Here is a 17552-nt window from a genome sequence, read left to right on the forward strand (position 1 = left end):
TTTTTAATTTTTAAATAAAGTTAAGAGATAAGCAGGTGGGCAGACAGATGGACGTGGGCTCTGAAGAGTACCCGGGCCTCTTACTTGCATCAGATCCCGCCTCTCCTTCTCGCCTGTACAAATGGCTTTCTTGATGGTCCTGAGCTCGCTCATTATAGCCTGAGCCTCATCCAGTTTGTAATTGGTGTGAGCACTTGACATCTTACGATCAATCCTGGTTCAAAAAGAAATATGAGTCATTCTATGTGAGATTACAACATTCTATTAAACAATAACAACCCAAAACTTAAAAGCTTCAGAGAAAGGTGGGAAACAGTTAAAAACAATGTTTTGACAAAGAAAAACAAAGATCCCATAAGACCTTCCTTGTTTGTGGTGAACACCAGATGAGACTGCTGGTGGATGGATCCCTTTGCTCCAAGAGCATCCTCTGCAGGTGAGGACGTTCCAGGCAGGGTTCCCGTGTTCTCTACTAATGCTCAGGCAACGAGTTCACTGGCTTAAAAATTTCCTGAAATTTTAAATTTCCCTCTCTGAGAGCAGGATCATGTCTTATTCGTTTATCCCCAGCATCTGGCTTAGTGGTCAAAAATGTCTATTAAATAAACATACCAATTAAATCTGTGTACAAGAAGAATATATGGGAAACAGCAAAAAGTAGTGAACTTTTAACAGGGACACACTGTACAAAAGTTGGAAACTCTTATGGCTCCTCTATCTTTCTTTTATTCTGACTCTAATTTATCACTCTCTCAATCTACTACTCCCCTTCTACTCAAACATCCATTCATCCTTCCTTCATGCTTCCCATTCAAGCTAACTTCCATCCATCCTTCCTTCCAGCCAGCCCACCCCTGGGCGCACAGGGCCTGGTTCTGGGTGGTGGAAGCAGAGCACTGACTGAGACTAGGCTTGGCTCTGGCCTGCAAAGAGCAGGCAGCCTCCTGTAGCTCGTCCTTGGTCACATCTTCCATACCTAAGTCTTAAGCCTTGGAAGCCCTCGGGGCTGAAGAAGAGACTTTGGTCCAGAAACAGAATGAACTCCTTCTCTGGAAAGTCACCAGCTTGCATTTCAGGCTCCAGATCCACCATGACACAGATTCTAGCTCTAAACTGCTCCCCCCATGTTACCCGAAAATCCAGATGCTTAACGGCCAGCCCAAACTCCCTTCTGTTCCACTCACAAGAGCATCCTGGCATGCTGGTGAGTACAAGTGACACTCCAGCTCTACAGTGGGACCCTGGGCAAGACACTTCACCTCTTTAAACCTCAGTTTCCTCATGCCTCAAATGAAGATACTAAAAATGTCCCTCCCATTTAATGAGAAATGTAAGAAAAGGGCTTACTTGGCAGAGACCTGGCGTATAATGTCTGTGCTGATTATTATTACCAGGATAATGCTCAGTCTACTTACTCATGGGAGAAAAAGTAAAAAATGCACCAACTCTGGTACTTTATCATCATTAACAAACTCCTGGCCACAAATGTCACAACTCAGAGCAAAACTCAGCACCAGAGCTGATCTGAGCTATCAGCACCACTGGGATGAGAGAACACGCAGGAAATCATTCCCTCCCTTTGGAATAGGGCTTCAGGGCTCAACAGCACTGCTATGATTGCCATCAACAAACAAAATATTTATGAAAACTGGGCCGAGTGCTCTTCCTTGGAGAGCGGATACAGATGCACTGGGGGACCCCACACATTGAATGGTGACACCCCTACATCCCAGCATGGCCTGGCCATGTGTTTCTCCATTTCAGCTGTTCTATGGAGAACCAGGAGTCTCTAATGCAAGGCAGGAACAAAGGCCATCCATCTCCCAGCACTGCATCTGTCTAGGAAGTGGCCCAACTTTCCTTGCAGAGAGAATCTAGACTCATTTATGTAATAATATCTCCTTATATCCATCTTCTGATAAAAGGCTTTCCAATACATCTCATTTAATGTCACAAACCACAACCCACATAGATTGATGAAGTCTGTAGAAAAGGGTTACATCATTTCCATACAAAAAACCCAAGGCCAAAAAAGTGTGATTTCTCTGTAACAGTTAATGACCAATGCCTTTGCTAACCAGGCCTACTGGCTCCTCCAGAATGAGAAACACAGCAAATGGATCGTCACCTGACACTGACACCCACATAGAGAAATGAAACTCTACTGCACTGAACAAAATGTTTTCAATTCTTTAACCATCAGAGCTAACCAAATGGTCAGAGAGTACAGACACACACCCACTGTTAAGGCCGCAACGTAAGATGCTAAACACATCAGCTCCAGCTTCGTAGTTAGGTGTTGTGACTTCCTTATAGCTTTTAGCAGCTACAGAGCCTAAGTGCAGCCATCAGTAAAGCCAGGCACCGCGCCAGCTGCCTGTCAAGGCACCAGCATCCACAATGGGAATGGCCGCTACCTGGAGGAAAACAGGCCCCGATTCCCATCAGGGAGAGGGATCCGCAACCCTGTAATGCCTCTCATCGGCAGACACTGCAAAGCGCCTCGGAGAACGAAAGTTCAACTTTAAGGCCACGGACCTGGGCCCTGACCTCAGCTCCACCCAGATGGCTCTGAGACCTCGAAAAGGAATGAAGATTGACCGAGAGCAGCTGTTTTCACTCTGTCCCGAGGGTGTCCTGGAGTGGTGAGCTGGAGTAAAGGGAGAACCCACACAGGGCTCGGGGACCCTCACCCCTGCTTCAGCAAGCCCGTCCCTTCGCTCCGTCTCAGACAGTCTGCTTCCACAGAGGGTGTCATTTGAGGGGAACGAAAGGGGAAAAGATTCCAGTTAAAAAGTGTGAAAGCTATTAGAGAAGATGATCTCAATGTTCTAGGAATCTCTGAAACACTACTGTTTAGAAATAGTTACGTATTATTGTAGAATATATAATTATGTAAAAAGTTATTATTATATAAATATAACCTTATATAGCCATATTTTATACAGTACCTATTATTTGACTAAATCATATAATTATATAAATAGCACATTAAAACAGTTCCGTGTATCAAGCACCTACTACCTAGGTGACAGTCTTGTTGCATGCTTTATGTCTGTCATCTCATTTAATCCCCTCAACAGTTTTATGAGATGACCATAATCTTCTCAGACTTTATAATGTAAAAATTGAGGCTCAGAGAGATTAAGTAGCCCAAGAGGACAAGCTGAGATCTGGCAGAGCCAAGGATCAAACCTACATCTCCCAGCTGTCAAGCCCGAACTGGATCACCAGTGCAGCGATGGCCCTTGCTACCCATGGGTGCCCTCCTGCTCAGAGTGGCCATGATAGGGCCCACCTGCTTTATCATCTAGCAAAAACTTCAAAGGACAGGCACCCTCTTCCATCGCATCTGCAAAATTCACTTATTTGGGAGTTTTCTCCCTTTTTCCAAATTCCCTCTAAAACTTTGGTCAAATTCGGAGGATATATTCAATGATTTGGTACTTTCTAAAATATCAATATATTCCATTTCGTGAAGAAAATCATAACATCTGTGACTGCCAAAGAGCTTTTTCTTTTTTTAATTTTAATTAAGAGCTCAAAACAGTGCTTATACATCTCAAATAAGATGACGGAAAGTTGACAAGGGCTCAACAAAAGGTGGCATTAGTAAGAACACAAGTTATTACACAGTGCGACGTGATGTGCATGCTTCTGTCCCCCCAGCACCCACGTGCTGGAATCCTAATGCCCAGGGTGACGGGATCAGGAGGCGGGGCCCTTGGGAGGTGATCAGGTCATGAGGAGGAAGCCCTCATGAATGGGATCAGTGCCCTTATGAAAGAGGCCCCAGGGAGCTCCCCTGCCCCTTCCGCCATGTGAGGACACGGCGAGAAGATGGCCATTCGTGAACTAGGAAGCTGGCTCTCACCAGAAACAGAACGTGACCATGCTGGCACCCTGATCTTGGACTTCCAGTCTCCAGAACTATGAGAAATGAATTTCTGTTGTTTATAAGCCGGCCGGTCTATGGCACTTTGTTACAGCAGCCTGAATGGACTAAGACCCAGTGTAAAAAACAAAACCCAGGACACAGACCACACAGCCCTTACTTTTCACCCCTCAACATTTTGCAGCAGCTTCGGGAAGGTTAAGTGACTTGCTCAAGGTCACACAGCCAATAAGAAGCACAGTGAAGCTTCACACCCCTCACACCACACTCATCCTCTTCTGTTGCCGGGCTAGCAATACATTCAGGGTCAAGGCCTCCAAACTCGCATTGTGTCAAATCGGAGGGCCACCCACATAGCCAGTCAGATGTTGTCCCGAAGTAAACTGGTGCTCTTTACTGGCTGCCTTTGAAAGAAACGGTTAGAGAGAAAAGACGGCACAGCTTCAAATGCTGACCACACACCGCTCAGAAAGCATCTTCAAGATGATTCTCATCAACCTCCCCCTCCCACTGCCCTCAAGTGTCCATATGTGCTGTTCAACTTAAGACGTCAAGAGAAGGGCTTCCCTGGTGGCGCAGTGGTTAAGAATCCGCCTGCCAATGCAGGGGACACGGGTTCAAGCCCTGGTCCTGGAAGATCCCACATGCCGCCGAGCAACTAAGCCCGTGTGCCACAACTACTGAGCCTGCGCTCTAGAGCCCGTGAGCCACAGCTACTGAGCCCGCACACCTACAGGCCGTGCTCCGCAACAAGAGAAGCCACTGCAATGAGAAGCCCACGCACCACAACCAAGAGTAGCCCCTGCTCGCCGCAACTAGAGAAAGACCGCACGCACGCAGCAACGAAGACCCAACGCAGCCAAAAATAAATATAAATAAAATTAATTAATTAAAAAAAAAAAGATGTCAAGAGAACTGGTCTGACAAAAGTAAAACCAAATGGATTCTTAAACCCACATCTTGAAGAAAAGGGCTGCCAGGCCTCGAAAGATATTCCACGTTAATACCACACATTAAAAGCCCCAAGAATGAGAAGTGTTGTTATAACTCTACCTTTTACATCACCAGCCCTGGCAGGGGGCCTTGAACGACCCTCACAAAGCTTCCGGCAGCTTTCTATCAGCAGCCGGTCCTGCGTGGAACGCCAGACCCGTCGTGAGACGGGAACAACGCTCTTTTTGTTTCCGCCCCCATTTCTGTATGTTTTACTGTTATCTGAGGAGCGCTGGCCTTTTAGCATGGGCTGTAGCTTCTGTGCTACGGTAATGGGATACTGCTGGTCTAAGCCTGCGCTACCTGTGAACAATCCCGTTCTCTTCTGAAACCACTAAATCCCCTCGGACAGAAAATGCTAATTCCAAGATCTAAGGCTGCCTAGTTGTGGTATCGAATGGTCCGCAGGGTGCACTCACTCTCTTATTGCAGGAGACACACGGGCTTAACCTCATCACAGCATCCCAAAGCGGAAGAATGTCATCAAGCAATTAAAAGGCTCAAAGCAAAGAGGCTGACCCAGGGGCTAAGAACACACCTCACGGAAAGTGGGTACTGGCGCGTTTAACGAGCACCCCTTTCTGTGATCTGAACAGCAATGATAGAAATAGGATTTCTTAAAACACAATATAACACAGTAAGAAGCAGAGAAGGAAACGCTAGAGGGCAGTTAATAAGAAGGCACCTGGGCCGATGCAGCGACCTCCCCGATGCTCGCAGCCCAGGCCCTGGCCCAGGGGGTCCCGGGGTCCCAGGAGCAGTGCCGCACGGCCCCCGGGCTGGTCCCCTCACCCCACCAAGCCCTGCCCTGCACCCGGAGCTGGCTGCATCCCGAGGACCGAGTATAGAACCAGGCCAAGTCCGCATCCTTGCACAGCGTGACACTAGGCGAGGACACAGACGACAAGAAAGAAACCACCGGGTCAGGCAGCAACTGGTGGTTCAAGGAAAACGAAGCCAGGTGTGGGGACAGAGGGTGGGGAGAGGGCTGCTTTTTAGATACAGTGGTGAGCAGGGACCTTGGCGAGATGCCATTCGTCCAGAGAACTATGGAAGGGAGGGGACAGGCACGAGAGACTTGGGGAGAGAGTTCCAGGCACAAGGAGCTGCGAGTTGCACTGCGGGCTGACGCAGGTGAGTGAGGGGGAGACTGGGGGAACGAGGTGAGGATGGGGGCCAACTCATCTGCAGTCTGGATCATATTCTAAGTGAAAGAGCCACCAGGGGCCACGCAGCGGAGACACTTTACAAGAACCCCATGGCTGGTGTGAGGACGAGCAGCCACCACGTCAGCACTTGGGGACGTTACAGGTGGCACGGCGGGAAAAAACTCCAGTGGCACAGAAGCGTGGGAAACTCAGGGTGAAATGATGTTAAACGAGCTTCCCGGTTGCAGGACCCCTCGCGGTCGAACAGGAGGAACATTCCAGACGCCCAGGAGGTCTAGCGTCACTAAAGAGGGAGCTCTCCCCCACCCACTGGCACATCCAGCACGTTCTTGGGCATCACCCATTTGGGAAGCTGCGGACATCCTCATTCTAGCTCCTCCCCACCTTGCCCCGGGGGGCTAGCCATGAGTTACATGAAGACAATTTTTCAAAACAAGCTTCAGAAACTTTGGGGCAGCGATACCCAGCAGCTCTCTCACTGGAAAAGTTTGATTTTCCTGAAGACTTTCATGACTTGTAAACGTTGCTCCTGTTTTCTGAAGACGTTTATAAAGGGCTTCAAGAGAAATGCAAATTACAACGACACTGAGACACTATCACTGATAAGTCGGGTAGAAACGCAAAAGCATGAGTGAAAACACATTCTGCTGGCCACGTGGTTGGAACAGGAACACGCATCTACTAGTGGTGGGAATGCAAAATGGTGCCACTCTCCCAAGGAGAATTCGGCAATATCTAAGAATACGACCAATGCCTTTACCCTGTGACCCAGCAAACCCACCTTCGAGAACTTAACCTGAAACCTCTTGTGTCTACACGTGCACAGCATTACGTGAAAAGCTGATGGGAAACATTATAAATGGATGTATCAGGCTGACAATGCCAGACCCCACTAATAATCTTCACACCACACAAAAAAAGAGACAACCAGAGAGTGTGCACCTCCTGACCAAAAGGAAAAGAAAATGAAACTGAACTTGAATCAGATCAAGCCTCTCGGATTAATGACACCCGTTTACATAAATAGCAGGGGACAGAGGAGCGTGTTAAATGACGCCGTGCACATTCAAGCAGCAAAATCCAGTATCAGGGCAATTCTTTGGGACAAGCAAAGTAGCTTCCTCAACAAATAAGATGTCCGCAGGAAGAAAGGAAGGAAAAAAGAAAAAAGGAGAGGAGGGTAGAGATTAAGAGACACACTAATCAAACGTACGGTGTGGACCTTGTCGGAACCCAGACCCAAACAAATCAGGGAGATGGGAACACTTGCTGGAGAAAGGACAACATTAAGAGATTACTACTGAGTGGCACAGGTATTATAGTTATGTTTTCAAAAGGAGTCCGTTACTTTAGGAGAGACATTTATGGATGAAATATGACTCTGGGATTTGCTTCAATAATGCTGTAAGAGCTCGGGCGATGAGGCTGTGTGACAGACAAAACAAGACTGGCCATTGTGTGGTTAGTTGTTGAAGCAGGGTGAGGGGTACAGAAAGGTTCCCTTATACCATTCTCTCTACTTTTGTGTATATTTGACATTTTCCATCATTAAAAGTTTACATACATTATACACACACACGCGCATTCTATCATTAACCCAGAGAATGTGTTCACGGCCAGCTCCCATCTACAAAAATTAACATATATAGACTTCAAAAAAAATACAAAAGGTTCTTTTTTCCTCACTTGGACCCAAGCGTAATGATGGATTTCCTTGCTAGCCAGGAAAGTTCACCAAGATAAACAAGTTGAGTTTAAAATGTTATAAGTAGCCAAACTCTTGGTGAGGTGCTCTGGAAAAAAATACATGGGCTATGCTGGGAAGCAAGAACAGCAGAAAATTTTCTGGAGGAAAATCTAGGGTCTCTGCCTTAAATTGATGTTGGAAATAATATCTGAGAAGCCCATTTACATGTAACAGCTCACGTATTATCTGTGCTCAGACTTAGGATTTCACAGTAGGGGTGGGGTAATCACATTATCGATGCTTACCAGAGGTTTTCCAAATTTCTCAATAAATAATACCTGTCTGCATGATTTGATCCAAACACAAGAGCCAATCTGCAATATCAGATAAATAAAGAGGCTGTTTTCATCTCACACATGGCCTATGTAACTCAGAGGAAGGTATCAGTCTACTTTTCACTGGCAAAGCGTTTTAAGCACGGCACAAGCACCCTTGTTTCCTCTCCTTCCCGTGAGCTCGTGTCACAGCATAGAGTGACCGACCATGTGCAGTGACAACACAGCAACCAACTAGAAGCTGCCTCGAGAGGCAGCTCCATCTGGAAAGCTGGGCTGGGTCCCCCAGGACCAAGGCCAGGTCCAGAACTTTCCCTCAGGCCGCCCCTCAGCCTCCACTGGGGAGGGTGGGTATCCAGCAGGGAGTGAGGACCGTCCCCTTGGCAGGGGGCATGTTTCCCATTGCTAAGGATTCTTGCTAAGGAAAGCAGAAAGAAGATCAAACAGCACTGGCCCTTCTCTCTGCAAGTGCACAATTCATACTCCGCTCCGGCTGCAGGTGTAAAGTTATAACTCTTCCCAGACCAGCTTCTGCTTCCCGTCCAATAAACCTGGAGAAACTGAGGCCGTCTTTTCCTAGTCTTAAAATTACCTTGACTACAAGAGATGAATTTACTTCCTAGCAATGCTAAGGGGAAGGGGTTTTCTCTGTCACCTGAGCCCTGACATCTTTTATTTCTGAGAGTGTTCAGTCTTAAGCTGACGTTGCAATATAACCATTGTCTTCACATAAAGAAATGGAGGTGGCCAGAGTGATGGAGGCCAAGCAGAGGAAAAGGCACTGTGCCCAGCAATCCTGCTACAGAAGCCAGAGCCAGTGGGGAAAGGTGCCGGCCGGGGCTCCCCTCTGAGGCTCGGGGATCCCATGTGACCTCAGTGTTCCTGAACCACCCTGAAACCTGATCACCTGCACCAGGGCTTCAGCGAGTGAGAGTTAAATTAACTGCATGAGGCCCAGCATGAAAAGTCACTGTTATCTAGAGACGCTGGGAAGTCTTGATTCGCCCTGGTGAAGAGAGAAAGCTACAGTGTGGCCAAATGAAAGATGGAAATCAACCTCCAATTCAACTGGACAGTCCAAGCAACTTGTGAAGACCTGCCAAATTAAATGATTTGCTTCTGCTTATTTCTGATCCAGCCCTTTGGCAGAAGTGACACAGGAAGGCACAGCCACGGTGCACAGAGAAGCACCCAGCAGGCATGGGAGCATCTGGAGGCGGGCAGGGCTGTATGGCGTAAAATCACAGAACAGGTATTGCTGCGCCGGGAAGCACCACGGCAGATGGACAAAATGAGTAACAAAACCAGTAGCCGATATTGAAAATGCAGCTTGATTTGTTTAAGCAAAACCTTTTTTATAAAAAGCTGTACTGCTTGGGCGGCTGGGTCAACTGACCCGAGGGGACGGTCGAGCCGATTTAGGCCGCTCTCTGCCACCTTGGAATCGCCGCCACCACGGCCAGTCGGTCGCAGGGCATCCAGCAGCTGCTCCAGGCCAAGAAGCGGGCCGCCAAGGAGGTGGCCGAGGACCACAAGAAAAGAACTGGAGGCTGAAGCAGGCCAAAGCAGCAGCCCAGGCTGGAATTGAACAGTACCGCCTGCAGAGGGAGAAGGAGTTCAAGGCCAAGGAGGCCGCGGCTCTGGGATCCCATGGCAGTTGCAGCACTGAAGCGGAGGACCCGCAGGAGAAGATGACCATCCTCCAGACCTACTTCCGGCAGAAGAGGGATGAACTCCTGGATAACCTCTTGGCCTTTGACTGCGACATCCAGCCAGAAATCCACAAAAACTACCACAAAAACGGATAAAGGAAGAAAAGAACCGCCTGTTGTTGCATGGACTGGCATTTTCGATCCCCTCATGGAATCTGAAGCTTTAGCAAGGCTTGAGTCATAGTCTTGCGAAAAGTCATTAGATTATTTCTGTATGTTATACAGTAGGTCCCTTCACTTTTTGCAGAACAGCAAATCTAGCTTCTTTGTACAAACTTAGAGCTTATCCAAAGATTTTTATCTTTTTAAAATGTATTTATTTATTTATGTATTTATTTTTGGCTGTGTTGAGTCTTTGTTGCTGTGTGCAGGCTTTCTCTAGTTGTCGTGAGCGCGGGCCACTCTTCATTGCGGTGCGCAGGCTTCTCATTGCGGTGGCTTCTCTTGCTGCGGAGCACAGGCTCTAGGCACACGGGCTCAGTAGTTGTGGCGCACAGGCTTCAGTAGCTGTGGCACGCGGGTTTAGTTGCTCCGCGGCATGTGGGATCTTCCCAGACCAGGGTTCGAACCCGTGTCCCCTGCACTGGCAGGTGGATTCTTAATCAGTGCGCCACCAGGGAAGTCCCAAGATTTTATCTTTTTACCTCATATTTCTTGGAAATTTAATGTGTATACACTGTCTTTTTTCCTATGCCTTTTCGCTCAAGCAACATATATATCAATACTGACTTTTTCTTTCTTAGATGTAGTTAAAAAAAAATTTCTTAACAAAGAAAGAGATGAATTTTTTTTCCCTAAATCTTTCTTGAAGGTCAGGGGCTTTATCTATGAAAAAGTAGTAAATAGTTATTTGTAACCTATGTGATGCAGCAGCCAGCCTTAAAATAGTCCTTTCCGGCTAAGAGTTAGAATAATGGATACTAGTATCATTGTTTGGGCTGCTTTTAGTTTCCCTTAATCAAAATTACTAGATGGTAGTCCTACCATATAGCACAGGGAACTATATTCAATATCCTGTGATAAACCATAATGGAAAAGAATATGAAAAAGAATGTATATATGTGTATAACTGAGTCACTTTGCTGCACAGCAGTCATTAACACAACACTGTAAATCAATTATACTTCAATAAAAAATAAATTTAAAAAATTACTAGATGATGGAATTCAAGAACTTGCTACATGTTACTACTTGGTGTACTGAAAATCATTTAAAAGTAAGGACTCTCTGTCATGCAAAAAAAAAAAACTGTACTGACTAGGGATAATTAAAGGAACTCTCATTGTAGATCCAAATCACCAGAGAATGCGCGCGCATGCACGCGCGCGCATGCACGCGCGCGCGCGCGCACACACACACACACGCGCGTGCGCGCGCGCGCGCTGCTACAGGTAGTGGTAGAGAAAGCAAAAAGCTGACTGTAAGGTTAAATGCCTGCAGCTCATGCTAAGCACGTGGACAGCTTACCAAACCCTGCCACATGGGGGACCTGCAGGGGGCATGGCAGTGTCTCAGGGCCAGAAAAGCCAAGCCCCTCCAGGCAAGACCCAGCTCACCTTTCTGTTGTGTCTCCCTTGGTGTCTATAATATGTCCTTAATAAAAAGCGGACAAACGAATCATCAACCAAACTAATCCTGGGTGATTAACAAAGTGAATGTCAACCTCGTGTTAAACAACAGGGTTTGACGTGCCAGTTAATTACCTTTTATGTGAGGTGGGATCATTATCTTTGTCAAACACATTCTGTGTAACCTCCCTATAAAGAGTAATACTGCAGTCACATTTGACACACTGTCATTGTGTCTGCACACAGGATGCGAGAGTGGCACGCTGCCCACATTTACCAAGAAATAGTAGCCACGTGGATTCCTGCCATTTGCTGAAGGCTGACTATGTAGCAGGCACTGGTACTGCACTCGGACAATTTAGCCCAATGATCACTGCTATGGACATCATGCCCCCCAAACTTCATATGGTTAGCCCTAACCCCCAATAGGATGGTATTTGGAAATGGGGCCTTTGGGGGTGATTAGATTTAGATGAGGTCATGAGGGTGGGGCCCCATGAAGGGATTAGTGTCCTTAAAGAAACAGAAGAGACACCAGAGACCAGAGCCCCCCACCCAAAAATAGCACCATGTCAGGACACAGCAAAGAGGCAGTCATCTGATAATGAATTTGCCAGCGCCGTGACCTTGGACTTCCAGCCTCTAGAACTGTTGAGAAGTAAATGTCTGCTCTTTAAGTCACTCAGTCTACAGTATTTTGTCAGAGCAACCAGGCTACGACAGTCCCCACTGACACATGAGAAGAGTCAACACAGAAGGTATGAAGCACAAGCCCAAGTTCAGCAAGTGAAACCAAGCTCTGAATCAAAAGGGAGTATACTTTGGACCAACAAGAATACAATGCCCTTTCTTAGGAAAATTAATTCTTTCAGACCACCAATATCACCATTTATAAAATAACTCCTGTTCATTGAATTTGCTCACTTCATATAACTCACAAATGATAAGAACTTCATCCCCAAACTCTTAGTAGGGATAAAGTTCTAATTGTAAAGATGTCAATTTTACAGGAGGAAGACCTATAGATCAGGCTGCCCAACTGAAAGTACTGTGAGGATGGAAATGTTATCTGTGCTGCCCAATGCAGTGGCCACTAGCCCAGTAGTCCTCAACTTGGGACAAACGTGCCCTCCAGGAAACACTGGGCAATATCTGGAGACAGTTTTGGCTCACAACTGGGTGAGAGGGTGCTACTGGCATCTGGGGGGGGTCAAGGACAGGGGTGCTGCTAAACATCCTCTGGTGCACAGGACAGCTCCACCACAAACAGTTATTTGGTCCAAAATGTCATGAGCACTGAGGTGGAGAAAACCTGCACTAGTCACATGTGACTGAGCATTTCAGATGTGGCTACTGAGACTGGGAACTAAAATTTTAATCTTATTTAACTTCAATTAATTTAAACTTTAGAATTAAAAAATTTAAGAGACTAAAACTAACAAAACAGGAATTCAAATGTAAATAGCCGGGCTTCCCTGGTGGCGCAGTGGTTGAGAGTCCGCCTGCCGATGCGGGGGACATGGGTTCGCAAACCAACAAATGTAAATAGCCATATGTGTTTCAGACAGCACAGCTATCAAGAATGTGCGTAAATATAAAATAAAGGTCTTATTTCCCAAGGAAACAAGAAGAAACTATCTTCAGGGAAAAGAAAGGTCTGATCCTTAGGATTGGCAAATAGTAAGCATAAATAAAAGCATAAAAGTGAACACCCATGAAGCTTTAGGACACATGTCCCGGCACCAAACAGGAAATCGCAGGGAAACTCTCCCTCTGTCACTGCAGGCCACTCACTCTTGCAGGGTCTCCACCCCCTTTTCTTTGTACTGCAGTTCTTGCTTCATCTGGGTCAGCTCTCGTTTTAATCTGGAAAGCTAAAGACAAATTACATTTTTTTTTTCCACAAAAAGAAGCTGTGAAAAATGATTTCTACAGTTCTTAGCATTGTCATCTAAGTTTCTCACTACCTTGCAATTCACGGGGTCACCCATTCTCTCCATGGCCTTCCATCCCTGGCATATCAAACAGCCCTGGCATATCAAACAGCCCTGGCAGAGGGGCCGGCTCGCTTAGACACAAAAGGCCCAGGTCACAAACAGCTTTCTACCACGTGGAGCCCTGGAACCAGCAATGATTTTCTTTTTCAAGGTATTGATTTACACATTGCAATGAGCAAACTTTGTCATACTTTTTTCATCCTCTCTTCTGCTTACTACCCAGATCCCACCTAGGAAACCCTGTTGCTCAAAGCATGGCTTCCCACTACCTGGAAGTCAGTCGCCTGCAGTGCGTATTTAAACAGATGATAGGACCCACTCCAGGCCTTGTTAAAACTCGGTGGGGGCGAGGCGGGGGGTGTCTGGAGCTCACACTTTGAACTGATGCCCCAGGTGTTTTTCGTTGGTGTACTAGAATGTGAGAACCACGGCACTAAAAGAGACACTCTGGTTTAGGGACTGAGACACCAGGACAGGAGGCTTGGCCTCTAAGATGTCTCCCGTTCCCCGCTTCCAGACACCCAAGACAAGGCGCTGAAGGGATGGAACACGGTGGCACACAAAGAACCCGGCACCACTGGCAGGGAGCACCGGTACCTTCTGGTCAAACGCCATCGTAGGCAAGATTTCTCTGGGAATACAGCCACCAGGGAAGAACAGCAGATGCTAAAGCTGCTGAGGGACAGGCCTGGCAGCCCACTAATACAGGGAAGCAGCCCTCTGAGGTCGGGCCCCAATGTCACCAAATCTTTCCAAACGGGGGGTCAATCTAGTCCCATGAAACACACTGAGGGATACAGGTGATTTTTTGTTAGATGGGCTGAGGCTTTAAAATGAAACTTTTCCCTTCCTATCGGAAAAAAAAAAGTGGAAAGTAAAACCAAATGTGGTAATAATTCATGAAATGGAAAATCTTACTAAAATATGGGTGTTATACACACTGGCCACCATAAAATGAACCATGATAAGTGATGTTACATAAAAAGACATACGGGGCTTCTAGTTGTGAAAATATCCATTTTACTCACCCTATCCCGACGACTTGCTATTTCTGCTTTAATTTGGTATGGGTCGTACTTTGTATTTGTTGAATATCCAAAGAAGGCTAAACAGAAGGAAAATATTTTATTTTATAATGGATCCTTTAAAGTAAATAAATACACATAGATAGGAACTTCTGATTCACCATATTAAGCAGTTAATTCTCGGCCTCAGACTTCCAAGTTGGCGCCGGCTCCTGAAGAATTAACATTTTACAACCTTGAATCTTGATGTTTGATTTTTGCATGAGGCCCTTCTCCGTGAATCCACATGATAAAATATATGGCTACAGGTAAATCAAAACTCTGTTTACTTCAACTGCAAAACTACTAGGGTTAAAAACCATATATACACGGGGGGAGGGGTACGGTTATGGTATAGAAAACTATTCTAACTATGTAAACAGCACATACAGTATGAACACATTTTTACTTCCTTTTAAAATGCACGCACCCATGGAAGTCACTGGAAAAAAAGAACCCAAAAGTTGACTGCTATTCTCAATGGTTTCATTGCAAAAGATTTTATATTCACTCTCTTCATATCTATAGTCTCCACATGAACGATTTTTGACATAAGAAAGGAAAAAAAACCCAAAGATTTGTAAAATGAAAAAGACAACTTTCTAGTCACGTATCAGTATCTGGCAGGCTTGAGGAAAAGCTATTCTTCCACGTTTTTGGTTCCCCGAAAGCTGAAGCAAAGCACCCACGCTGTTATTCTAAGCAGCTTGTTTTTGAGAGACGTTTAGCTAAATCACATTGCATAGATAAATGCTTTCTTCAGCGGTGCAGCACACATGATTTAAAGCCTTTTAACAGACACAGCATCGTGATTACAGACGGCTAATACCTGGGGGTGAATGAGGTGCGCTCAGCCGTCCAGCTGTGTGCTAAGCACAGTCAGCCAGGCCCTCTCCGCTGTCTCAGCAACTGGAGCAGCTGCGGCTGTTTCTTTCTCTTTTTTTTCTTTCTTTATCTTTATTTTTTTTAATTAATTTTTATTGGAGTATAGTTGCTTTACAATGTTGTGTTAGTTTCTACTGTACAGCAAAATGAATCAGCTATACATATACATATATCCACGTTTTTTTGGATTTCCTTCCCATTTCCGCCATTTCTAATTTCTATCACCCCATCCACCTCTCCGCATCTCTTTTTCTTGATGCTTCTGTCTCCTTTCCCTTAGGCCTTGGAGCTGCAGTGACTTGGTTCCTGTCCCTTCCTGAGTTGTGGAGGCTCCTTTTTCTTCATCTGAGAGTCACCCCGCACTGGTGTAATCTGCCTCCGGGTCATCTTCATTAGTTTCACCTGCTCAGAAGACCCCATCAGCAGGGCCAGCATCCATTCTTTTACTCCTTTGATCTGGGTACCAAAGGCTGTCATTCAGGTAACTTACATGTCAACACCTAGAAACTAGTTTATAATCATCTCCTGATTTCATATTGGAGAAGCTGACTCAAAGCCATCACGTGGGGCTTGCCTGGTGGCGCAGTGGTTAAGAATCCGCCTGCCAAGGCAGGGGACACGAGTTCGAGCCCTGGTCCAGGAAGATCCCACATGCTTCGGAGCAACTAAGCCCATGAGCCACAACTACTGAGCCTGCGCTCTAGAGCCCGTGAGCCACAACTACTGAAGCCCGCGCGCCTAGAACCTGTGCTCCACAGCAAGAGAAGCCCCCGCAATGAGAAGCCCGCGCACCGCAACCAAGAGTAGTCCCTGCTCGCCGCAACTAGAGAAAGCCCGCACGCAGCAATGAAGACCCAACACAGCCAAAAAGAAATAAATTCATTTATTTTAGAAAGCCATCAAGTGGTTTAAACAGCAAGAGTATTTAATATCCTCAAATAGAACCACATCAGCAAATAGAACCACATCCCAACTTAATTTGAGCTGTTCAGATATTTCCTGTTTTTAAAAAAATACAGTTCTATGGAAAATCTACTATTCTAAGCCCCAGTCAGAATTTCAAATTACTAGAATCTACTGGAAATAAATATCTGGAGGAGCTGTTTGCCAAATTTATCTCAAATGTTCTTATATTTAGAATTCTAATCTCTCAAAAACATAGAGTATAATGCTTCTTAAATAGAATTCTTTCTAAGACGAAGAATGTTTATTTCCAAATCCTAGAACCACCATCTTGCCTGACTCTTTGGTCTCATTTAAGACCAGTAATGAAGGCAACACCTCAGACAATACCCTTAAGAGGCAGAAGCTATTTCTATAAAATCTCCACATTAAACTCCTGGGACTTAAGTTTCCCAAGCCTGAGCTTAAGGGGCTTCCACTGGGGCGCAGACAACATGCAAATAAACCTAGGGCTTGCTGACTCCTTCCACGTGGGGCCACTTGTCACCTTGCAGCTGAGGAAGACAATGCCAACAGTTACCACCTGGGATCTTTCCCATTCCGGGTAGAAAGTAACCCCACCACCAAAGTCCAGGGAACTTAACAGCAACGTTAAACATCAGTACAATGATCTGAAATCGTTGCCAAAACTCTTTCTGTCTGTGCAGTTTCATAGGGGAAATTAGCAAAGAGCCTTGAAGCGCACGCTGGAGGTGTAGTGGGTACAGATGGACAGATACACGGCAACCTGCCCCCAGTTCTCCTGCGTAACTAACAGAGCCCTGAGGCACTTGGGCATCCGCCTCTCCCCCAGGACACTCAGCCTGGACCAGTCCTGGAGGGGGGTCCTGATAAACCACGACATCACTGAGCTGCCCAGTCCACCGATGGGGAGGCCCACCACCCCCTGGAGGATGCTGCTAAGTGACAATGACAGCCTTATTGTCCAGGCCAAGGGGAGTTAGTCTTTTCTGCTACTTACAGCTGAAAACATCCTAAATGGTAAAAGGTTTTACTTATTGATACCACTCATGTTACCTTTGCCACGGTCTCTAAAGCTATAAAATTCTAGGACTGGGATGAGGGAAAAGGCAACTCAAGTACCTAAGACAGTGAGTACGTTTTATCTTCAAATGCTAAGGAGAGTGATAAACACTGGCAGATCTTTTAATGTTATAATTCAATTTATAAAGACAGATTCTCAGCTCCTGATGTCTGCCAGTAAGTCTAATGGAACCCATTTGTGGAGTCCAAGGAAAAAGCTCAAAACTCTACACTGCATTTTTTTTTTTTTTTTTTTTTTTT

At 46.0% G+C, this 17552-nt stretch overlaps 1 protein-coding gene and 1 pseudogene across 1 annotated transcript in view; one reads left to right on the top strand and one right to left on the bottom strand.

Moving 5' to 3' along the window:
• The window catches only part of WWC3 (WWC family member 3), a 121998-nt gene that overhangs the window by 49124 nt on the left and 55322 nt on the right, over positions 1-17552 (bottom strand). The window contains exons 4-6 of the mRNA XM_007463251.1: positions 14385-14461; positions 13154-13233; positions 85-214 (exon numbers count right to left, since the gene is read on the bottom strand). Coding sequence (XP_007463313.1) covers positions 85-214; positions 13154-13233; positions 14385-14461 — 287 coding nt within the window. The remainder of the gene's footprint in view (positions 1-84; positions 215-13153; positions 13234-14384; positions 14462-17552) is intronic.
• Positions 403-9887, top strand: LOC103084161 (V-type proton ATPase subunit G 1 pseudogene; annotated as a pseudogene).

This window comes from Lipotes vexillifer, unplaced genomic scaffold (genome assembly GCF_000442215.2).
Source record: "Lipotes vexillifer unplaced genomic scaffold, Lipotes_vexillifer_v1.1 scaffold3224, whole genome shotgun sequence".
Taxonomy (NCBI): domain Eukaryota; kingdom Metazoa; phylum Chordata; class Mammalia; order Artiodactyla; family Lipotidae; genus Lipotes; species Lipotes vexillifer.